Source organism: Phyllostomus discolor, chromosome 11, assembly GCF_004126475.2.
Source record: "Phyllostomus discolor isolate MPI-MPIP mPhyDis1 chromosome 11, mPhyDis1.pri.v3, whole genome shotgun sequence".
Taxonomy (NCBI): Eukaryota; Metazoa; Chordata; class Mammalia; order Chiroptera; family Phyllostomidae; genus Phyllostomus; species Phyllostomus discolor.
This window is the reverse complement of record NC_040913.2, coordinates 22,889,666-22,915,635: the sequence shown is the minus strand read 5'-3', so window position 1 is coordinate 22,915,635 and position 25,970 is coordinate 22,889,666. Positions and strand designations below refer to the sequence as shown.

At 40.5% G+C, this 25,970-nt stretch overlaps 1 protein-coding gene across 3 annotated transcripts in view; it reads right to left on the bottom strand.

Annotated features, from left to right (window-relative positions):
* Window positions 1-25,970, bottom strand: part of KLF12 (Kruppel like factor 12) — a 424,035-nt gene that overhangs the window by 285,741 nt on the left and 112,324 nt on the right. For all 3 annotated transcript variants that reach the window (XM_036011296.1, XM_036011294.1, XM_036011295.1), the window contains exon 2: window positions 6,466-6,529. Coding sequence is in view for 2 of the 3 variants with exons in the window: in XM_036011294.1 (XP_035867187.1) it covers window positions 6,466-6,498 (33 nt within the window). In the remaining variant the exon portion in view is untranslated. The remainder of the gene's footprint in view (window positions 1-6,465; window positions 6,530-25,970) is intronic.

Sequence of the window (25,970 nt, the reverse complement as noted above, 5' to 3'; positions counted from 1 at the left end):
GTAGCCCAATGCCTAACAATAAATGCTAAATATATGACTGCTAGATTTAATTACAGTACAGGATGGATGGGATGGTTGATGTTATCTGTCACTTTGACTGGGCGGGCCACAGGGCACCCAAATTAAATGTGATTTCTGGGTATGTCTGTGTGGGTGCTCCTGGGTGAGACCGACACTTGAATCTGTGGACTCCTCAAATGCACTGCCCTCCCCAATGTGAGCAGCCAATCCGCTGAGGGCCTAAGGAGAAGGAAAGTAGACAAAGGGAGAGAATTCAGCCCCTGCTTGCCTCCTTAACCCGGGACATCAGCCTTCTCCTGCCCTTGGGCCGTGACGTGCACAGTTGCCTTCCCTGGTCCTCAGGTCTTGGCACTATACCAGGGGTGGGGCTTCTCCATCTCCATCCTCTTATGAGCCAATTCCTTATAATAAATCATTTAAATCATACAGGATATAGATAGAAGTCTTCTGTCGGTTCTGTTTCTCTGAAGAACCCTGACTAATTCAATAGAAGTTGTCAACAATCTATGGGTGAACCAAGTAACATGTCTACCAACCATCACAGCATATCCAGTATCTTCAAGGATTTTATTTCCTCCAAGAGAAAGCCAGATGTGTCTCTTTCCTTATAAACACAGAGCCACCACTTGGAAGTCCCAGTCAGACCCTAAAATAAGAAGCTGACATATTAAACGGGACAGCGCTATCCCCAGGCATGCTGCTGCATCCATCCCAGCACACACTTCTTCAGGAAAAGGAAGAAACACAGACAAATACTGGCCTGAGCAGCAAGTTCTCCTAAAACCAAACTTCATTCTAAACACAATTAACATGGCTTCACATCATAAAAATGGCCATTTTAACGAGCACTTAGTAACTGCCAGGCAACATAGTAAATGCTTTAGCATTTTTTTTTCATTTAATCGTCACAGCAACTTTATAGAGTGGGCATCTTCATCATCACCATCATCACCATCCCCACATCACACAGGTGAAAATGAGATGGAGAAGCCAGTGACATCCTGACTGAGCCAGGATCGAAACCCAGGAGGCCAAGCTCTTAAATAGCATAGCACGCTCAGTCCTCCCCACAGGTCCCTTAAATGCATCTACAATATTTCTTATTAAAAAACAGCGATGTTAAGGCATGTTTATAACCTTCCTTGGAAACTCAAAGCATACCTGTCAAAGCCTGAGAAATCTCAGAGGCTCCTGGAAGCTGACGCATACCTCCTAAGACCTCAGTCAAGACACTGAACTTCCTAAAAGTAAAACTGTACAGTTATGAAAGGCTTATCCAGTGAGGGCAGAGAAAGTGGTATGAAAAAGCAAACACAGAGCATCTTATGGGCTAGCTCCATCACCGAGGGGGTCTGCTGAAGTGGCAGAAGGAAGGCAGGCGGGAGCCTTTGCCTCAGGAGCCTTGCTGTACAATGGAAACGGAGGGAAAATGCCTTGATTTAGAGAGTATTTGAAATAAGCTCAAATCAAAGATTTGGAATCATCTAGCTCGAAGCCTAACTGTCCATGCCCCCGCCCACAGCATTACCTGCAGTATGAGAAACTACTGGCCCCATTTAAAGACAAGTAACAATCAGAGAGAGGCCACAAGGAGACTGTGCAGAAAAGCAGCAAATACCAAAGGCAGAAGCCCAGTGAAGAAAAAACATCATGCCCTGGCTGGCGTAGCTCAGTGGATTGAGTGCGGGCTGCGAACCAAAGTGTTGCAGGTTCGATTCCCAGTCAGGGCACATGCCTAGGTTGTAGGCCATGACCCCCAGCAACCGCACATTGTTTCTCTCTTTCTCCCTCCCTTCCCTCTCTAAAAATAAATAAATAAAATCTTTAAAAAACAAGAAAAGTAAAAACATCACAGGAGAAATTACCCAAGGAATCAGAGGAAGAATTGAGACAACACATTTCATGGACTCAAAAAAGAATAACAAACAAAAAGGTCTTTTTTAAAAAATAAAAAAAAGTTCAAGGAAGAAGTGCAAGGGTTCAAATGGTACAGGACAAGATAACTGGAAGAGATTAAAATAAGCTGACAGAGCTATAAAATCCTACAGAGATGAAAAGTCACTTCAGGAAGTAAAGAAATAACAAAGAATTTGACTGCAAACAAAGAAAAAATGTTTAATGAAAAAGCAAAGTAAGGAGGAAAAATGTAAAAAGCTGAGGATCATAAATATGGAAAACCAAGGACAAACATATTTTCATGGTTACTAAAGAAGAGAACAAAACGAATAAATAATATACTTTAATTATAATTTTAAAATCTGAAGACATCAAAACAGACTCTATTTCTCAGACTTTGAAGACAGAAGCCAAGGAAACCAATGCAGAATGATAAAAACCAGACACAAATCAATGAATTTACTGAACTGCGAGCGTACTAAAATCAGTCCGCGGCTATCTGACCAAAGGGCAAAACAAGGACCAGTGAGAGACCAGGTGGCTCCAACCTTCACAGGAACGCGGGGCACCAGTAAAGCCGAGTTTCCCCATTTCTGAGAAAAATAAGACAAGATGGGGTAGCATTCATAATTATAACAAACAATCAGAAATAAAGGGTAATAACCTCAACTTTAAAAAGGCAGTAAAACAAGAGGAGAGAAAGTTAGTTAGAAAGAAATGTTACCAATTTTTCCATCTTTCTTAGCAAAAAGTCAAACGATGCTGTTTAAACTCAGTCTTAAAAAAAAACAGAAATACCAGAACTCATAAAGTTGGGATATTTTCCCCTTTACTCTTAAGTAACATGTTGCCTCACTTTGGTGAAAGGACATCAACTAGAAATTAATATATTCCTTCATTTTAAATTCAGTTTCTATTTCTCCCATTATAGTGAAAGAAATTGAAAGAATAACTTTTCAACATTATATTGAAAGAAAGGACATCAACTAGAAATTAATATATTCCTTCATTTTAAATTCAGTTTCTATTTTTCCCATTATATTGAAAGAAAAGTGAAAAAAGTGAAAAAGTGAAAAAAAGTGAAAATATGTAATATAAACGTCATCTTACTTTTGTAAAAATGCCCCTATTTATTTGCATATGCACACACAGAGATGCTGTAAATAATGTTCATCAAATGGGTGTGAGGTCGGGAGGTGATAGGGCTTTGCATGCTTTAATGTTTTTTAAATGAGCAATGCATCATCTTTTCAAATAATGAAGCCACTATTCTACTTCAATAATTGCATAATCTTTCTCAACTCCCTGTGTATTATTTTGTTCTAATTTCCCAGACAGAAATGAGATACCCAAAGGTGGAGTGACCTGACAGAAAAGTGACCTGATTCGGGAAGAGATATTAATAAATGTGGTATACCTCCTGAATTTGCATCATTATACCACCTACTGATTTGGCTCAATAAGAGGGAGAACTTTTAATGTAATTACATGTGCCTGCAAATAGGATGAACTGCCACATGCAGTAGGAAATTCCAAGGAGGTGTCAACATCATGCTGAAGTAACCCAGTCTTCTAGGGGCCACCACACACCAAGCACATGCTCAGTCAGGGACCTCTGAGGGTACTTCCAACTCTCAAAGTGCTTGACTTCATGACGTAAAGTCATACAACTGAGTCGTGAATCTCTCTTATGCCTTAAAAATAAGTTTCAATAAATACCACACACGCCTTCAGAATTTTACAACTTTAAATTGTTTTTACAAATACATTGTGTTTTCCTTCACCCCCGAAACAACGCCTGAAACAGGAAGGACAGGTGTTATTAGTTCCACTTTGCACTCGAGAAAAGAAGTCGCCGGTCCAAGGCCATGCAGACAGGGAACTGCAGAGCCGCGACTGGACAGTTTCTGATGTTTCTAATGTTTCTGATTCAGTATTCACGGCCTAGGCAGCTATCGACATAAATGTTTGCTGACAACATGTTTCGTTTCCACCGGCGGGGCTTTCTGAGCAACTGGGCCTACCTACTTAGTTCAAAGGGAAAGAAAGGCTGGATGCTGTTACAGTCTTTCCATCCTGTGTGAAGGAGGAAGACTTGGAACCTCATGGAAAAGAAATTTAAAGAAACCACACTATACGTGTCCATCACTATGAAATAATTTTTTTTGTAAGAAATGAAAGCTTTCGCACAAAGGCTTGCTGTTGCCCTCTTAGGTTCCAAACACAAGAAGAAAGAGTCACCCATCACTCTGCATGATGGTTCCTCTGGGGTCGTCACAGAGCGGGAGGGTTCCCATACTCTGAGAAGCTGCACGAATGTGTGTGTACGTGTACATCCTGGATGCCTGCTCTAAACAGGCTGTGGGGAAGCGCTTGGTAAATGTCCCGCGATGGCTGGGAAACAAGGGAGGGAAAGCCAGGTTGTGGAGCCAGGTCCACACACAGGCCACCGCACTGGCAACAGCAGCCCCTGCTGAAGTGCATTGCAGAATGTACAGACCAGCTCTTAGGCAGACATTTGTGAGTGAGAAATAATGGATATATACTCATATTCAGTGGAATACCCGCTGCTGCCTCTTCTCTCAACACTTACCAACTCATGAGTTATGAACTATGAGGCACGATCATTTAGAATGGATCACATAGAATATATTATAGTCATTTATGATAATGGTTTCAGAGTTTATCCTCAGGGAAAGTAGTAACACAATGATTCTCTTTGCCATCACCTTCAGTTTTCATGAAATTAGTTACAGAACAATGACACTGTCAAAATGTATAAACTTGCAAAGCTAACACTAATCCATTCAAACATAAAAATTTAGTAACAACTGAGCAAAAACATAAAATGTTATTATATCAACATCATACATAAGGAAAGGGATGAATATACTTTACATGATCATCAGTGAAGAAGGTTTCCATATTTACACAGGGATGAGCCAGAAAAATTTAAATTTACCAACTGTGCCCTATTTGTCTTAAACAGTTTGTGAAACTGTTTTGACTCTGTAAATGAAATTATTAAAGGTATGCTAGATAGGTACAGCTTAACAATAGCTCATGAGAGCCAACTGCTAAACTTGAAAGACTTTTGCAACCCACTTGTTAAACCTTTGAAACCAGCCACAGAAGGAATCTTACCCCTGGGAACTGACACACACCCAGGTCCAGCTCCCCGGCCCCGCCCCTCGAGCTGGTTCACAAGCACACCACTGATCCACGTACAAATGTGTACACAGCACAATTAATTCTCATGAAGTGCACCCACATGGGCAACACTGGGTTCATGAAAAAGAACATTACTATTATCCCCAGAAGTCACCCTTGTATCACCTTTGAATCAATACTCCCTCTAGAGGTCTGAAAATTGTCCAGGTATAAGCATGTACTAAGAAGGAGCAATTTTAGCAATGAGAAGGCAGGAAGGCAGTTTTACGTGAAAATATGACCTGGAAAATCATTTGTAAGTAACTGTGAAAGTAAAGGCTAGCAGAAAAAACAAAGTGGCATGCTGTACATTTGTTTAAAAGTAGCAGAAATAGCCCTGACTGGTGTGTCTCTATAGCTTGGGCATCATCCCACAACACAATACGTCACAGGTTCAATTCCTGGTTAGGACACAAGCCTGGGTTGTGGGTTTAGACCTCGGTCGGGTTGTATAAGAGAGGCAACCCATCGATGTTTCTCTCCCTCTCTTTCTCCCTCCCTTTCCCTCTGTCTAAAAATAAATGAATAAATGAATTTTTTAAAAGGAGCAGGTAACTGGGGTAGGAAAATACGAAATTTTATATTTTGTGCAGCTAAATGAAGAGTTACAAGGCAAGGCACATGCATGTATACCAGACCTGTTCAGTGTATAAACCTTACACAATGAAGGTAGATTAATATATTATAAAAATATTCCCTATGATTTGTATATTAACACCAGTATGCAAGAAAGGAAATTTCAAATAACTACCGCCAACAAAGTAATGTCCAGCATTTGGTTACTGCTGCTATTCCAGGACTTCTCCTCTAATTCATCCTGGTACATGTCTATGAGAAATCTAAGTCAAAATCCTTTCAAAACCATCCTACTCCTCCAAGGAAAGCCGAGACTGTGGGTACAAAGAGAACAGCTTTTCACAGCAATCATACACCATATGGTGTTGGTATTAGGACTATGCTTGTAGGAACGGATATATATTAAACAAAATATGGCCAGGTTCTGGGGGCTTTTTTTTTTTTTGTCTCTGTCCCCATGATCAGTTGTATAAACTGGTTTGCCACGGTCTGACATCCATCTAAAAGTTGATTCTCAAAATACCAACGTAATTTCTGGAAAATAAAGACAGGCAGACGTGCACAGAAACAGTTTCTTACCCTCATAAATTTCTTTATATTTAAGGGATTAAAAACAAGAATTACACTTTACAGATAGATGAAGTGTCTGTGTCTTGACCTCGGTCTCGTGTTCAGACAAGGAGTGCTCTAATGAGAGTACCTGCCCAATAGCCATGGTCAAAACAGCATTTTCACTGCAATTACACAGTTTCATTAACCAACCTTTATTGTTTTCCTCTTCATATGGATATTCATTCATCCATTGGTGTCTGGAGTCACATTGATCCTGCAAGAAAAGCAGACAGAAACAAACAATGAGAAAAACTTCCTTTTTCCTAATAGTTGAGAACATCTTTTCATTGGGGTGGGGGCGGGGAAGAAACACAGAAAATCCTCACTCTACAATCCTTTACACTCTTAATTAGTAGAGCGACATAAATCTAATAGCTGAGGAATATTTTTTTCTCTCGTTGTTTTTTTTTTTTTGCTTGCTCTTCGGCAGCCATTTAAAGGGCACAATGGAGAAATGAGGGGAGAGAGGCAGAAGCGCCAGCTATGATGAACTGAGACAGATCTGGACACCAGATAATATAAATCTGGACAAAGTCAGGGAGGGTGGAAGAAAAAAGGGATGCACCAGAGAGAGAAGCCTGAGAAGAAAATAGGAGAAAGCGGTTTAAAAGTAAATTTAAGCCCTGGCTGGCGTAGCTCAGTGGATTGAGTGTGGGCTGCGAACCAAAGTGTCGCAGGTTCGATTCCCAGTCAGGGCACACGCTTGGGTTGCAGGCCATGACCCCCAGCAACCACACATTGATGTTTGTCTCTCTCTCTTTCTCCCTCCCTTCCCTCCCTAAAAATAAATAAATAAACTCTTTTTAAAAAAGTAAATTTAATATATGAAAGCGGACTCACAAATACTCCAACTGAAAGCCCTTGGTGCCATTATTCTTAGGAACCAGGAGACTGCTGGCCCAAAGTGTTTTGTTTCTCATAGTGGTTTTTTTAGAATAACTAATATAATACTTTCTGGTGGCTCCATGGTGGCCAATAACCAACTAAAACTTTCAAAAACTGATGTAAATTAATGCATGGCACCCCTTAAAAATTAAACAAATATAAAGTAAATACTTCTATGGTTTCTCAAAGCTTCCTTATCCCCAGGACCATGTGGCTCTTCCCAAATATAATTAAATATCACTGGACTGGAGAGTTCTGATTCACATGGACCTTCTGCCCCCTTTGGATGTATCTTGAAAGTCCTTGTATTTGCTTTTTCTCAGCATTATGTCACTTGCCTCAGAATTGCCATTTCATGAGGTGAATTTTCGTTGGCATTCACTTAAACCAGCTTATTAGACGCAATTGATTTCTTTTTTTTTTTTTTCATTTGGAATTATATTCGAGAGGAGACTCGCCCAGATCCCGCAGACAGCGGGTGCCCGCATGCCACCCACGTGCCTCCAGCGCGTGGAGCCAGGCTGCCTCTGCACTGTCTCCGCGCGTCTGACCCAGCGCCACCCAGGCTCACGCGCTCACTCGTTAGACCCTAAGGAAACGTGGTGGAACTCACAAGTTCCACTGGGTCCGCCTGCAAGGGGCACTGGCCTTCAACTTGACTGCAGTTTTAAATATCTGTTTCTGTCTTTGCCTCTGTCTCTCTCTCTTATGTATGTTTCTTATGTCTCAAAACACACCTCCTGATGTATACTACAGAGTTTACTATGAGAAATGCTACCAAGAGGCAACAAACTATAAAGGTAATATTTTAATACTATAGTGGCAGACTACAAGCATTCTCTTGAAATTAGAGTCAAAGTCTGTTTTTACATTCTAAGGCCAGAAAATGGAATCCCTTGAAAGAATTTAAAAATCATTTGGACCAACATGTTTTTACCAAACACATACTGTCCTTTTTAATCTTCAAAATATACATAAACCACTCAGTTCCAACTTCTTGGCAGAAGGTACCGGGTACTTCACAACTGGCTTCGATCTTACATTCTGGCTCCTTCTAGCTCAAAATGTGGTTGTGCAGTTTTTTTCACATTTTAATATTCCATGAGCTTTTTCATAGTATATTCAAATGTGGAAAAAAAAAAAAAAAAACAACCCTGCACGACTAGAAAAAACGTCCTCTCTAGAAAAGCTCTACCAAGAAGGTGGGAACTGCTACGGTGGCCCAGCCCAGGCTCCGCCTCCACCCGCCCCCCGCCCCCCCCCTGCACCAGTCATCCCGCATCCTGCGCTTAGTTAGCTGCTCTGGGGGGCACTGCTAGTTATTTCCTTAGCATGTAATTATATAATGACTGGGTCAAAATAATGTAAATTTTTTTCAGGCTGTCAAAATATATCACCACATTGTTTTTCAAACAGGCCATACCAATTTATATTCCCACCAGGAGCAAAAACACGTGCCGTTCACACAGTTTGTTTCCCAGCATGCAGCACGGGGCCCAGCAAAATGTGGGAGATTGACACATGTTTGTGGAAAGAGCAAAGCTAATAATGAGAAATGAAAGAAAAAAACAAATAAAGGAAACTCTCCTGTATGTCCACTGTGGATAGTTCTTACCCAAGCAACTAGGACCTTAATTACATAATTTGTCTTTTTTAGGTACAATTAATCTGCAAGACTAAAATAAACATTACATTATTTGAACATAATATCGCACATTTCCACAGCATCTGGGGATTTACAAAGTAACCTAATGATATCATTTGCTCTGAAAGCAGTTCTAGGAGTTGAGCACATAACCTATTTTGAGATCCATTTGACAGTGAAGATCAGAGGTTAATTTCATACTAAGGTAACAAATTAGATGATGTCAGCGTTCTTATAAACCCCTTTAGTCCCAAAATCTTACTGCACGGCTCTGTGTGGTTTAACTTAAACACTCACCTCTGTAAGTTGTAAACCCGGCACAAGCCTGGTCCAATGCTCACTACTGTTTCCATTCATTTCAAGTGCCTCCCTCAGGGAGCACTGAAGACCATCCCTGACTCTGCAGCACCCAGCCTGCGCTCCTACACTGTGAGTAGCACCAATGAGAGCAATGGAGACCATTCACAGTGGAGGAGACCTGCCCTGGATGCACTTTTGTCATCTACCGGCTGTGTGACCTTCAGTGACTCACTTAACCTCTCCGAGGCCCAATTTCCTTGTCCACAGCAGCAGGGACAATAATAATAATAATAATACCTGTTTTATCCACCCCACCTACTCCATTGGAAGCAATGTCTACACAGCAGTCTGCACTATCATACATGTAAAAACAATCACTCTTCTATGGCCAGCTCAGGTATTAAACAGGAAAAAAAAAATACTTTCCTAGATGAAGACCACGAGACAGAACAGGTGAATCCAAATTTTCTTCACACTAAGGGGCCTTCGTGTTGCTCCCCAAGCCCACACCCAAATCAGGCCATGGTACAAAACAGGAAAGGGACGCATTTCCAATAACAGGTAATACCTCACCAATTTCCTAATTAAAAGATCACTTAGCTTTGCCAAACAGGTCTGTGAAATTATCCAGTACATCTTCCTAAAGCACGGAAGTTTTGGAGGTCAATGTCCTCACCAAAAACTCATCACAAATGGTTTTGGTCCTCCCTTTCCTGGCTTCAGAAATAACTCTCAATTGTCAGGTGAAGAAGAACAAAGGGTTGGTCACTTATTTCAATAAGAAAAACATGACAAGTAAGAAAAAGTATAAATTATCACACTTTGGAAAGAATTGTGGGTATGCAATTCTTTGTATACTGCTGTGGCCTAGAACCACTGATGAATGCTAGTGTTCTAGTGGAGGGTCTGGAGAAATTCTGGCTGCATCTGTTTCTCTTTACTAGCTATTGTACAGAAATGGAGAATGCTTTTCTAAGGTCTTCATTTTCTAACTGTTCTTTTTCCTGCAGAATTGCCACACATGGTCAGCCAGCTTCCTTTAGAACTTAGCAAGAGTTCCCTGGACAACAGAAATGACCTTGGCCAGAATGAAAGTGGATGCTCCCCACCTTAATGAATAAGGAGTCACTTTGGGATAATTACCTCAGAGCACAGGCATTACATTACCCTGTGGTAACAGGGTGCTGGCTCTTCATCACATCTTACATGATCTGTTAGGTTCTCAACCATTAAAGGTCAGTGTTTAATATATTCCAATAGTGAAACCCATACGTTTCACTAGTTGCTAGTTCCTCTGAGAACCCCTGTATCTATCTTTACATGGAGATGGAGAAACACATTGCAAAGGTGCTTATAGACATCTGACTAGTCAGGGTATTCCACTCTCTGCACAAATGTAATTTAGTTGCTCTTTTTCGAGTGAATTGGATGCTGGTGCTGATACAGCAATTCCATTTGGAATTCTGTCGTCTAGACTTAGCTTTACAAATCACTGCTTCATTAGTATGATCTTGTGTTTTCAAATACTGATTTTTTTAAAAGGCAAAAAATCAAGTTCTATACACACATTCATTTCAGTTACCATAATTTTTAAAGCCGATGAGGGAGCTCAATAGACACTTAAGTCTGAGATATTCTATATAACAGATTGATGTTGGCCTTGCTCTGTACCAAGGTTTCTGATATACAGGTTACCTTTTCTTTCCTTGTAAAGTTATCTCTGTTTTATCCGCTCCAGTGAGTTATCTTGGGAACTAAAGCTATTTGAAGGCTAATCTAAATGTTTCTGTAGATAAATGCAAATCCAAGCACCACATTTTCACACCTATTTTGACTTAAAATGAAAAGACACAAAGCAGAAAGCCTCTTGCTAGGTGACAGGTGACACTTCCATATCTCTCCGCAAACTGGTACGGCGTGAGGCGTCTTACTGCTGAGGAAAGACACACGGATTTCCGTGGCACACACATCATCCTCCATCGAAAAACAACCTTGTGTTCACAAAGTTTTTAGTATAAGCCATAGGTAGACGGCAAATCATGTCTGTAAGAATGTCTGATTTTAGATATACCTCTCACAACAAATAGGAAAGAACAGATAGTTTCTGATTGGGAACAAAAAACAATATTCTAAGTAACATCTACACATAAAATACATATAATTTCATGATTCACAATTATAGATTAAAGAGTGATAATTTTTAAGAATGTTCAAACTTTTAGTAGATATCACTTCAATTAGGGTAGGTAGAGTCCATATAGAAAGCATTATTTTTATAATAACTAATCCAATATCCATTAAATTTATTGACATAAGACCATCATAGCAATGATCTGAGGAATTAAAAAAAGTAAAGCATGAAAAACTTCAATGCAGATTATCACCTGGACATCTTTTACAGTGACACAGTTACCTACTAGTATGGCTCCCCTTCTTCAAGAGAAAAACCCAGGCACACAGTTCCACCCACTTCCTTTGACTCATTAGGCCATCCAGGCGACAGTACTAAAACACAGGGAACACTTTCCTGCCCAGAGTTTCAGCATCCGCCCCGGATGAATGACAAGCTCCGTTCCACAGGAGAAGGCTGCGTGCTGTCACAGGAAAGACCCAGGTGTGAACGAACACCAGCTTTAACAGCTAGGGGTAATGTGGCTTGGGGCAAGTTGTTCGATTTTTACATGCCCCCCTTTCCTCTTAGTCACACTGGCATAGTAAACCCTATGGTGCAGGGGGAGGGAGCCTAGGAATATTGAAAAGCAGAAGCAAACAATGTGCATTCCAGACTATCTGGCACATATTAGGTATTCAACAAATGTCAGTCCTACTCTTACTCCCTATATTTATATCCTTTATAAAATTACACATACACGCAATGATTTACACACATTTATATCAACTGTCCAGGCTCCTTTCCACTTACACTCTGCTGAGAACCAGGAGCAAGCAATGACTTACTCTTGCCCAAGCTGCACTTCCGCAGACCACCTCTAACAATGGTCGCATGTTTCGGACAGGAAGACACTGGGAATACACAGTGACAGCATCTCCCCCCTGATCTCACAACATGGTGTCTGCAATTCTTCCATGAAGAGAGTTCAACAGTGAAGTAACTAACAGAAACGGGAATTCAGAGGTCACTAAGAACCCACATTCAATAATGAACCTCTTGGAACTCTGTTATATATAAACCCACTGAAAATTCTTCACTTATTAAATTGTTTTCCACTAATTGTTTTCCGGTTTGATGTTTCCCTGGAAAATATGCTTCCACCCAAGAAACCCTGCACTATTAAAAACAAACAAACAAACAAGCAGACGACAGCATAATAGGAGCAAACTTTAAGGTCCCATTTGGAGGAAGGTTTCCCCAGAAGCTTGGGAAATCACGTAAGAAAGAAGTTCACTGAATAAACAGCCCATTTTCAAAGAAAGGAGGTAAGGCAAATGCAAGCTGACATGGAAACTACTCTTTTAATCTGTTTTCAGCTTCCCTTACACTCCATCATACTATGCGGAAAACAAAAAGAAAGGAACCATAGCAAATGAGTTCAACATTTCTTTTACATGTACTATACTCGGTATAATGGTTTGAAACGTAGTTTATGCTATGCTTACACTCAAGTGTAACTGCCATTTTATTGGGACTGCACGGTCAAAAATCTGATTTGTATTGCAAAAGACTGAACAGATGATTAAATTCTGTCTTCATATGTCTAATTTATGTGATTTAGATTGCAACGCAAATACAGACATGTATAGTCTGCGCTTGCACATAAAACTACTTCATGCAACTACATTCTCCAGAAGTAACTTGGCCACAGGCAACTCTGTGTTCCCACAGGAACACGGACATCTCTCATTCCTCTCCATCACGACATGTTTTAAACCATCACGCTAAAACGTTAAGATCTTTGGGTGTTTAAAAAGCTGGTGGGAGAGAAGGAATAACAGAGTGCTTAGCTATGTCCTGATCTGCAGTTCACTCCCCAGCATTTTATGGAAGTATAATGTGATTGCATGATTTATACATAGACGAGCAAACAACTGAAAATAAAATCATCATAAACATCTATTTGGCACCCATTAAAAATGCATAACTCACAGAGCCTAAGAATTTCTTTACTACCTCACTTCACTGGGTGCTATCAAAACACGGCTAGATATATATTGTAGGGTAATTACAAATTTTATAACATTAAAGATCTACGACACATTCAAGAAAAATTACTTGCCCTATTTATTATGCAGCATACATAGCTGGCTTTCCTATTAATTGTTGACTTCCATGTTTGGCTTGCCAATGCTAAGCAAGATAAATCCCATTCAAATGCATAATAAAGAATTTGCTTAGGAAGTCAATTTATTTTCTAGTCCATCACAATAGTTGATTAAAATATGTTGCTCTTACCAGTTTCGAATTAATTCATGTGAAATAAAACAAATATTTATTAAATTGTGGGGAAAACATTCCATCAAACTGTGAAACCTGGGCAGAAGAACAAATGGCACACATTTAATTATGGTTGACATTTAAATGAAATTTGCGTTCTCAAAATATTTAACAATAATTAGAAAATATCAGACTTGATGTATTTTTAGGATACTCTTAGCTTTAATCTCTTTATACAGCTGCACCAAAGGAAGTATTAACTCAGGCAGATTTTAAAGTATCATGTGGAAGACAGGTCAGAGAACAACTGACATTTTGATACAGCGGTACCAATACAAGAGAATTCATTTGATATGTTTAATGAATACCTTACAGGCTGCTCAGTGCCTCACTGAACAATAGTTTTGACCAGCTGAATTCATCAATCCTGTTTGTGTGTTCAGACATCATAACCAGACATCATAACCAGCACCCCACGTAGCTCATAATCTGGTCCACAACAGATAGCTGGCTATCATGGTACATACATAATCAATTAGTGTTTCTCAATGATGAGTACATTAGTCGACTGTCAAATGGATTGTATAACCATATGCTTCTCTCGTAACTAAATAGTACTGAAAATCAAAATACTGTTAAGAATGCTAAATGATAGGTTGATTATTGTATATAAGGAGAAAACAAAAAACTTTAAAAACTGAAAAGTACCAAAAACCAAAATTAGAGTTCAACTCATGTAGAATACAAGGAATTGCTAGCCAGTGATGAAGGCCCACTAATTTACAATAGTGACACTTATTACATGGTCCATACTCTGTTGTTAATGCATCCATGAATTCCCATATGTCCCAGGAAGTGACGATATTAAAAGTCATATGCCACAGTACCTGACTTTAAGAAGCTCGTAGACAACAAAGGTATGACAAGTATAAACAAGTAATTGCAAGAATACTAGGTGCCACCCACTGAATCCTTACCACATGTTTCACACTGATATACAGGGTTTGGCACAAACAGTGTCTCTTTTTTATTGCAAAATCTTTTATTACAAAAATCGTAAGCATGTAATTCTGTAACATAACAATATCACACTCAAGCACACCATATGATACTTTAGGTGAAATGTCCAAATTAAAACTATAAATTATTACACCCATATTAGTACCCTACCAACCACTCTCAAGCAGGCCTCACTTCTGCCAGACCCAGCATATTATCAAATAAATTCGAGTAAAAGACAGCCATTGCAATGACCTAGAATTAAAACCCACATTTTGCAATGAAAATAACCGTGATCAAAGTCCACAATCTCCCACCAATGTCAAGCTGACATTCTTGATGACCCACAGGAGCGCTGGTGAAAGAACGAGGAACAGTGACGAGTGGAGGGAGCCCACAGAGGCTGCACAGCGGAGGTGAAACGAAGCCGGGTCTTGAAAAGTGGGGAAGAGAAGACATTTCAGGAAACAGGGATGCATTAGGAAGTAGTGCATTTAAATCCGAGTCTCAGGACATTCATACACATGTGTGAGTCATACAAATACATATATGTGCATACAGGGCACACAAATCTGAGTAATTTACTAAGAACAAGTGTGTATACCACACACTTATGTGAATGAGCATCCCAGGACTGGCGTATTCACACCAGCCAGCCTGTGCCAGAAAGCGGGGCTCTGACACGGAAAAGAAGTCTCTCTGTATGGAGAGACGCTTCATTTCAAGTACATAATAAACACAGTCCTGAAAGTGTAATTTCTAGTGTTTTAGGTGCCCATCTGTCTTACAATGTGAAGGGACTGGTCTTCTGTATGCAGAATCAGGAATGCTAAAATACGATTTTAAAAAGTTACTTCTATGAAAACATGACTTTAAGAGACCTTCATCATGAACTGTGTTATGCTCCATAATTTAAGATTATCTCTGGCATCTCTGACCCTCACCGATCAAAATATTTTTCAAACATGAATCGATAAAATACTCCCACAGACAGTGCGTATGGGTGTGCCAGCACACGTGCACACACACACACACACACACACACACACACACACGGAGCCACGCCACCATGGAAACACTGAGCAGTAAGAAATCCCTGAAGTGTATGTAACTTCCATAAGTTTACCTTTTAAAAATATCCCAGAAAATTCAAATGTCTGTGAAAAATAATAATGTAGCAGCCAATGAGTATCAAAAGTATTTCAATAAATAACCTCAAAACAAAAATTAGCCAACTGCGGGCTTAGAAATCTACTGAACATACATAAAACTAAAATACTAAAATCAGGATTAGTTCTATAAATAAATATATGGATTTATCTCTAATTCTTAAGAAATGTTCATGAACAAAACACTATCAATTAACTACCCAGAGCAAGCAGGTTAAGTGCTCACATGTATTTCTCCAACATACATGGGGAATGTATTTTTACATTTTAATTTAAATGTAGTATTCAAAAAAACACCTGACTTTAAAAGGACAGTCGTTTAAATTCTCTAAATTTATTCCTGAAGGTGACATATTGGGAGATACAGGATGGCAAAGCTGCTGGCCCAAGAAGTGAATTCAAATTGTTCTCCGTAGAGTGGTGTCAATTCTCAGCAGCAGTGGCAGGAGAAGGAGGAGTAACTGTGGTCACAGCATCAGCAAGAACACAGACTTACATGTGCTAGCACTGCTCAAACTGCTAACTACTAACTACCATACGTGAATATTCCTCAAAACCCATGCAGTAAGTAGTATTAATCCTCTCATTTTATAGGTGTGGAAGCACAGATTATACAAATTGCAGGGTGGTGTCTACTATATGCATAATCTCAAAGTTAGCTTGGCCCACGGACCAATAAATTATCGAGACGGGCTGACATGAGCCACTCTTGGTCAGAGAAAAATAAGCAACTTGAAATAAACCTAGTACTTCAAGTCTCCAGAATAACCCCTGTACCTTGCAGCAGTTTTAACCACACAAATTATATGATGCACTTTTTAAATCCTCACCCAAGGATATGTTTATTGATTTTTAAAAAAAGAGGAAGAGAAAGAGAAACATAATTTTGCTGCATGCACCCCAACAAGGGATTGAACCCACAACCTAGGTATGGGCCCTGACCAGGGATAGAACCTGCAACCTTTTGGTGTACAGGATGATGCTCCAACCAACAGAGCCACCCAGCCAGGGCTATATGATGCATTTCTTTTGAGTCTTTACTGCCCTTAGCAACATGCTGAATTCTTGTAGCTGACCACTAAACACTATTTGGTGAGATCTGTGTCAAATTACATGGAGAGAGCAATACAATCATCCTTCCTTTACTGTTCTACAACCCTGTCATTAACTACTGTGTCCCCATTGGTAAATTCACTAACCTGTCGGGGCCTCAGCTTCTTGATCTACAAAATTAAGGGGCTGAAAGATCATCAAGTCTCCTTCCATTTACAAAGTCGTGTATCCTACGAATCTTAGGTTTTAAAATGCACAGTGCTGCAAGGCATCTGCTTTGAACTCGAATAAATTAAAGTCAGATAGGAGAGTTTGAGTTCTAACTCTGAATTAGTGAACTCAGGAAATTTAACTAAACTTCTCATTCCTAGTGGCTCCTAAACTGCTTTGGGTAAGAATATAATGGATAACTGGTATCTCAATTGTAATTTAGCATGCCACCTATCTTTATCATACAGCACTTTGAAGAGAAATGCTTAGGAAATAAACAGATACAATGGGGTGAAATGTGTTCACTGTTTCCAAAGCTGAGCCTGTGGACACACCAGTAGCTGAACAATCCTCTGGAGGTGGTCTTGGAGAATCCTGAAGGTAAACAAGGAGGATTTCTCTTCTAAGCACAGTTCCACAGAGCACTGAATTATAACAGAGTCTATCTGTAACTGTACATAATTTCTTTCCCAACCGTTTTGCCACAGCCCCTTGGAATGCTCAGAAATGTGTCTGTCCCTTTGTCTTGTATAATTTAAAGGAGTATATTATTTATAATGGTATCTCAGCAGTAAAAAGATAATCCACCCATCAGGCATGTGCCAAGCAGTGTGGCAGATACTTTACACACATTATCTCGGGTAATCCTCGCTGTGAGGAGGAGATAATAACCTCCACTTCACAAGTGAAGAAATAGTTTGACGGCTGTCGAACTGCACAGCCAGGATGTAAACACACACTGATCCTGAACTCCTTTCCCCATGCCACAGCGCCTCTCACTGGGAGCGCTGCCCCGTGAGCTCGATGGAAGTGCTGTGCCAGAACCAGCTTCCACGGTGACAGATGCGGCCAGATGTCAGGAGTGCCACCAAGCACTGAAAGGGCACGGACTGTCCCCACAGCATGCACTTCGTGGCTCCAAGCCGCCACTGAAGAACAGGCTGGCATTCTCGTTCTCAGTTCGGACCCGGACCACGGACACTCTGAGCCTTGCTATTTGCTGCCGTTTTGGTAGCATTTCTCCAGGCACGTTCTGGGGACTGAAGGGGTCTAAACTCAACAAGGTGTAGCAAGAGATCTTCTTTGCTAGCACTTTGTTTTTAACGTAGCTCTCCCCCGAGATGCAAGAAGATTCCTGCATACCCCCCGAAGTCCCAGGAGCCTCAGAAGTTACCGGACAGAAACCCTCCCGTTTTTGTAATACCATGAACATTAACAGTACAGCTTATCACAGATGACCATGCTTCCTTAAATTACTTTATTCAGCTCCAGATGCTAAATGAGATTTAGCATCCTAAAGCCTGGAATTCAAATCTCAGCTTCTCTATTTCCAAGTTATATGGCCAGGGCCTACTCAGAATGTCTCTAAAATTCAGTTTTTCAACAGTCACAAAAATGGCTAAAATAAGGCCTATCTTGCAGAACATTTGCTTTGTGTGGAGAATCTAAGAAATGCAATTTGCAGAAGGCACTCAAAAAAAGCAGTAGTTATTAAAGTACTAGTCTTCTTACTGATAACGGATACTCTAGGCTTTCACACACAGAACGAAGAGATACTACCAGGCGTAGAATCTGCCAGGAGCCAAAGGAGATCAGAAACAAAGTCACATGAACCTCTCTGGGTATCCTACATTATTAAATTATGCTTTTTAACAAAAGAGAAACAGTTACTAAAGGCAAACAGATTTCCAGAAAATACACACACACACACACACACACACACACACACACGAGTCTGTCCAGAAGGTATCTAGCCATGGACTATGAAAAATAGAGACATTTTTTGAACGAGATACAAGATACAAGAAACACTGAACACAGAACAATAATGTCTCAATCCCCTTTGGAGTAGCCACCTTGGGACCTCACACAGTTCTCCCAGTACCATCAGCTGCCCCATCATATTTTCCTGAATCTCATCAACAGTCTAAAATCTCTTTTGGAAAAAGGCAGAAGTTGCAGGGTACCAAATCTGGGCAGTAGGGGGACTGGTCACCTGGGTGACTTGATGTTTCATAAAAAAAAACTCAGAACAAGATGTGATGCATAAGTGGATGCATTGTCATGATGAAGCTGCCAATCACTAGCTGCCCATAGCTGCAGCCTTCTGAATCATCTGAATAGTTTCTGCAGAGGAATGTTCAAGCTCAACACAAAATCTGATGCAGATTCATTGCTCTACTCGTTCAGTCATTTTGAATGTGACGACCACACAGTACACATGCTCACTCAGCAGCATCTACTGCCCCTGCTGACTAGTACAGGGAAGTGTCACTGTTCACACATGCGAATTCCAGTTACTCTCCTTGGCTGCCAGGTTACATCAATGTCATGTAAACTGTTGTCTCTCTATTAACAATGGCTGGACTTTTTCCAGAGAGACCTTAGATGTGTGTATACATATATGTATATATATATGGGTATGTCATACTGTCCTTTTACACGGAAGGAGGGACAACAGAAGATGGGTTTATAATTTCTCATGGTAATATGATCCAAATAAACTAAAATCCACAAAGGTAAAGATCATTCTGAATATCCATCACCCAGAATTCTTGTTTACGGAGATTATTTGGCTCTATTTTTTTTCATCTTTTTTTAATTGTTGTACAAGTACAGTTGTCTCCATTCCCCCCCCAACTCCCCAACCCAGCCAATTATTTAATATCACATCTATTCCAGAATTAGTCTGACTTTGATTTTCAGTAACTCCTACAGCCCCTCTCTTATTGCCTCTTGAATGCCACTGGTCCTACTCCCTTAACAATTGGGAAGTCCACACGTCGATCTCTTTTACTATGAACTTTAATCGGTCATGCCCTGAATCAGCAAGTGCTTACCCTCCTCCATCCTCTTCCCAACTAAATGCCTAGTATAGTTAGAAATAAAGACAGACTCAAGGTTTCAGAAAGCACGGATTTCAGCATTGTGAAGAAATGACCGTGGAAGTATGAATTGGAACCATGCAAAGTCTGTGCTCTCGGTACTAAAGAGACAAAAGGACAAGAACCACCAGCAGCTTTTCCCACAGCCGTCAGGCAGGTGCCCCTGGGCACGCGAAATGTGGCTGCTCAAACTCAGTGGGTCTGCGAGTGTGATGTCCACACAAGATTGGGAGGACCTTTTACCAAAAAATAAATTCACTTACCATTCTATATCGATTACATGTTAAATTAGTAATATTTTGGACATACCGGGTTAAATAATATATGGTCTAATCACTTTAGGAACTCTAAAGTTACTTAAGCTGCTTGCATTACATTTCAAATGAACAGCAGGTCAAGGTCCCACATTTCAAAGCCTTGGACAACACACTGGGACTTCCTAGCCTCTAACTGTATTTTATATAGACCTTAATGACACATCTACTCTGTTCACTAAACTCCAAAAGATACGGTTTCCTATTTAATCTAGCATTTAATGTATCTGGATGTAAACGCATCACAACATGGAGTGTTAATTGAGCACAATCATACAGAATGTATCTGATGCTTGCCGGTACCTGATTTTTATCTCACTATATTATCAATCTTCAGTTCTCTGAAAACTCTGCAAAGTGAGCTCAGAAGTGCTGTGTGTGCCTTCCAAAAGCACAGTCACTCACCCACAGCCATGCCTGAACTCCGGTGTCAAGGGCTTTCCATAATCCTCACAGCCTATTAAAACTAAAAGACTCCCAGAGGACCAGAAATATAACCCAACATTCACATTATGTCCTGAAGCACAGCTGCATTTAAATTGATAAAACAAAATGTAACTTATTCTGCATCACACATCCACTCCAACGCTGATGGGAAATGCATTAGACAATACATATACATCATTAAAGTAAACGCAGCCGGTATGTTATGTTATAGCACCATTTGGAAACTCAAGCAAACAATCCGCCTAAATTTCTAAATGTCAAACCTACTGACAATAACATTTTCATCTATTCTGCGTCTTACTGTTGCTCCTTATGCATTTCTCCTCGGGCATTCTTTTGAATACACATATTTGATGAACAGAGTTTAATTTTCATATTATATAAGAGCGGTGAAAGAAGGCACTGCGCATCTAAGGAATTCTGCAGCTCCTTTATAAACTAGTAGCACACCAGAAAAAACGATCACACAGTATAACCTACATCAACCCCCCACTTTTTCCTGGAGTTACATGTCAGAACAATGTTTTCCATCCCGTGATCTCTCCCAAATACCCCGCCCTGCTGGGTTCCAGTGAGGGGTACCTGTGAACAGGAATGCTGCCTGCCAGCCTGGGATCCCTCCCCATCAGGCGGCAGGGGCAGGGAGGGCCCCACTCAACAGACGCTGGCTCACTGACAAACGAAGACCACTGACGTCAGAGAGAGGATCTACCTGGTTAAAGAGCACGTGGATTTCATTCGCCTAAGTCTGCAGAAGGCCTGTAAGAGTTAACGGTTCTCCCCACGCCAGGCCATGCACAGAGTTACCCAACGGCTATGTCAGTGCTTCCCTACTTTGATCACATCACCGGCAAATGCCCAAGGAAAAATCAGTGCCATCTCAGCACAGCGACTACAGCCCCCTACCAACCAGCTGAGAAGCTCTGGGCCCCCTGACTTAGGGAGCAGCTACAAGTCTAAATGCTACCTGGGGCCAGGAGGGTGGAACAGGGACGTGCGGCAGCCAAACTAAGGCTGGAAGTCACAGGGACGACTAATGCCCTCCCCCAGAGAACTAGTGCTACTCAGCTTCCAAAGGAGTCCTGTGGTTATATTCAAGTTAAATGTAGAATCTGTACCCATTTATGGAATCTCCCAGTTTTAAAATATTTGCTACACTACTATACAGACAAAAAAAAAGAAGAAAAAACACACCAGCCTGCTCATGGTATGTGTTGTACCTTCGGATTTAAAATATCTAGGAGGACAAGAAAATCACAAACTACAGAGGGACTAGATTTATTGGGGTCCTTTCGACAGTGTGCCAGGGGGACCCTAAAATCGAATAATAAAACACGGTGTTTCTTATGGACACATAAATCATGTGTGTAGTTTTGGGGGGGAATCTGTATTAAAACAAGCAGTATGTTCTGAATACAGTTCAAAAATCACAGGAATTAAAAGTAAAACAAGAGGGTCAGAGTAAATTTACTGCAGGCTGCTTTCAACCACACACCTGGAATCAGTATCCTTTTCTGACCAAAAGTGTGAAAAGTGAGCTACGGGGTGACCCCCAGAGGGGACAAAAGAACTCTTAAAGGGCTCTGAGTGAAATCAGGTTTCCAGGGAATCTGCCATGGTTTGGAGTTCTTCACAGCTCTGGTCACTCCGATTGCTCGTTCAAACATAATATGCATTGTCAAAATGTTCCAGAAGGCTCCTGGAACACTGGATTTCAGCAGCGCAGCCCTGCATACCGGGCACCCCACTAACACAGCAGTAGATTTGCCCATTCTCCGCGAATAAACAGCTTCCTTGGAGTGTCCTGCGTTTGTTTACTGTTAATGAATAAAACATTAAAATTGCTATTTGGAATATAAAGCACTGTAGTTCTTGCAAATGGTAGAGTTATGCCGGCTGTAGTTTAGAGCACTAAGGCTGTTATTTATAGAATATAACTCATTATCACTATTCAAATATTGAAAAAGAATAGTTTGTGTTCAAAGATACAGCTGCCACAGGGGGCTATTGATATAGAAAATATGGCTGGGGAGATATGGAATGCATATTAAAATTTATATACTGAAAATATACAATGTGTTTAATGGTATATTTAATATTCCAACAGCATCAACTGGAATTGTAAAAGTTATATTTACTGACATTTCAATTATAATCTTCTATTTTCAGTACCCTCAGTTCAATCCAAAAATTTTCTGCAAGCCCCAAAGTAATATACTTTACAAGGTCTCAGTCTGAAAGTTGTTGTTGTTGTTATTATTATTATTATTTTGATTAGTGTTCATTCAGCACATTGAAACTTTCAGGAAGAAGACCAAAAGCAAATGTGGATGTCCCTCACAGGACCATCAAATTGTGACTGGAATATAGTAGGACTTTAAGACAACGCTTTGTCACGTGGAGGCTGGAGGTTACGAGTGTGCTGTGGGTTGTTAAGTAATAAATGGTGGACTCAGGAGTCAAACCCAGGGATTTTGATGCCAGTCAATGCTCTTAACTACTGTACTTTATTTCCTTTTCATTATCATAAGGGGACAGAAGTACTTCAATGTATAATTACTTACATATTATATTTGTATATTATCTATAATATACAATTTTATTAATTGCCCATAACTTTAAAACAATGTTAGGAAACATTTATTCTTATAATCTATTTCAGTATCTTACAACTCTCACTGATATACAGAACTGTATCAAACTGCCTATCTAACTTAACACTACTGTAACTCTCAATGCAATTACAGTTTTTATGTGTAGTTCTTTGTGCAATTTCTGAAGTCTCCAATAAATTAAATCTTTGGTGGGCACAGAGGCCCCCTAGGGCTGACTGAAGTTATCAGCCTTCTAGGACCCAGTTTTCTCAAATACAAAACAGCGATCACAGCGGTGCCAAGGTCATGGCAAAGCTGTGGGAATTAAATGAAATAATGCGCGTGAAGTGCTTAGCACAGTGCCCAGCACACAAGAAACCCTCAGCACAGATTAATTGTCATTATTGTTGCTGTTAATAATTTTATCCACCCTTGTGTCCTTGTGATCTACACGAAGTTTGGCACATTCAATAAATTAATGAGTGCTTTAGGACTTTCAACCCCTCTCCCCCGTATACATGCAAACACACCCTTTTTCTCCACAGGCACTGCCATCCCTCAAACTTGACCCTGTTCCCTCTGCCTCACACGCTGCTCTCCATCCTATTTTTCACCTGGTTAATGCCTACTTTTCATCCCCGTTTTGGCACCCTTTCTTCTTTTACGGGAAGTCTTCCCTCAGACTCAGGACTCGTACACACCCCTGCCTGTGCTTTTCCACTGGGCTCTCTCCTTGTTGAAGCACTTACTACCACGTCTTCTTGAGGTCATTTCACTCGCCTAACACCCCACTAGACTGCAAAACTCTCTAAGGCAGACACTGTCTTTTACCGCTATCAGGTACAGAGCATGAGATGCTCGATCAACATTTGTTACATGAATGAGCAAGGACATAGTTCTACTTCATCATTTTCCTAATTCTCATCTTCCTTACCCAATGAAACATGGGATTTGGAATTCGGTTGAATTTTAGAAATGAACAAAAAGAAAAAAGACAGAGAAACCAGTTTTTATTGTAATGTACCAAAAAATCTTGGACAATTTCCTCCCTGATGATAGCCAAACGGCCACTAACATGTACGAAAGGTACGCACCAACATTAGTCTTTAGGAAAATGTAAATTAAAGGCGCCACGAGACACCAATACACAGCCATGGGGATGGCGGAAAGAAAGCAAGAAAACACGGAGACAGCGACAACACAGAGCATCTGCAACTTTCACGCGCTAGTGATAAACATCTAAATTAGCACAGTCACTTTAAAACTGTTTGGCAGTATCTCCTAAAACAAAAATATATTCCACAAGACTCAGCATTTTTACTTCTAGGAATATGGCACAAAGAAATATAACACATGTACCCTGGCTTGTGTGGCTCAGCAGATTAAGTACTTGCCTGTGAATCAACGGGTCGCCGGTTCGATTCCCAGTCAGGGCCCATGCCTGGGTTGCAGGCCAGATCCCCAGTAGGGGGTGCACACAGGCAACCACACATTGATGTTTCTCTGCCTCTCTCCCTCCCTTTCCCTCTCGAAAAAATAAATAAAATTACAAAAAAAAAAAGGAAATATGACACATCTACACCAAAAGCCATTTACAAAGAATCTTCACAATTGCTAAATATTAGAAACAACAGAAATGCCCATCAATGATAAAACAGACAAATGACTCTGTGGAAGCTTTTTGATCAATTCATACAGTAAAATATTACATAGCAGTAAAAAGAACAATATGGGTGAATCTCAAACACATAACGTTCAACGACAAAAACCAGACACGAGCACCTGCTGTCCTCCTGTGGTGCTGAGGGGCAGAAAGTTGTCCATGGAGGGGACAGAGCAGCTGACTGCTCTATGTTGGCTGATGGTAACACTTTCTGACTAAATCTGGGTGGTCGTGGAGTATATACATTCACTTTGTGAGGGTTCATCTATTTCTCCATTTGTATTATGTGCTCCTTCTGCATGTGAATTGCACTCCTCTGAAAAGGTGAACTGAAAATAAGTGAATAAACAAATGCCCTTAACCTAAAAAATTAAGTCAACACAGATGATTCACACCACTCTGGGAAGTCTGAAATCCTCTGAACCTGACTAGTCACTTGATTCTACTTGAGATCGCACCTAGATTTTATTTCTAACTCTTCTCTTTTTTGGGAAATTCTATTTTAATCTATTTGCTAAATACACTATATATACACAGGTTTATTACTACTGCCATAAAAAGTGATGAATCAGCAGAAATGGGTTTATTATATGTTTCTTATAAACAGAAGCTAAAGAAGGAAAGAGTTTCTCCTGAGATAAGCTAACAATTGTCCAAAGAGCTGGAAATGATAAACACCACATATTTCTAGTTGTATTTACACACATATCTCCAACAAATCATCTGGGTTGGACTTGGAATTAACAGGCTAAAGAGCAGTGAAAGACGTGAAAAGCAGAGGCCCTGGCGTCTCAGACTGTCCTCCCTCCAAGGAGAAACAAGGAGCGGGTAGGAGAGCATCAGGGCAGGCAGCTCCAGAGCTGTCTGTCACCAAGGGGCACTGCTGACTGCTACAGAGGAGGGGGTTGGGGGGTGAGGCGGTATGGAGGGTGGAGGGGGTGGGGGTGAAGTGGGGGGGATGCACTGGATTTCTTGCATGCCAGCTCTGTGCCACCTCCCAGAACAGTGTCACAGGAGAACGTCAGAAATCCAGGCTGAAACAACCAAGGCCATGAGAAAACCTTTAAAAGTCTTTATACAGAGGCAACATCCTCCATA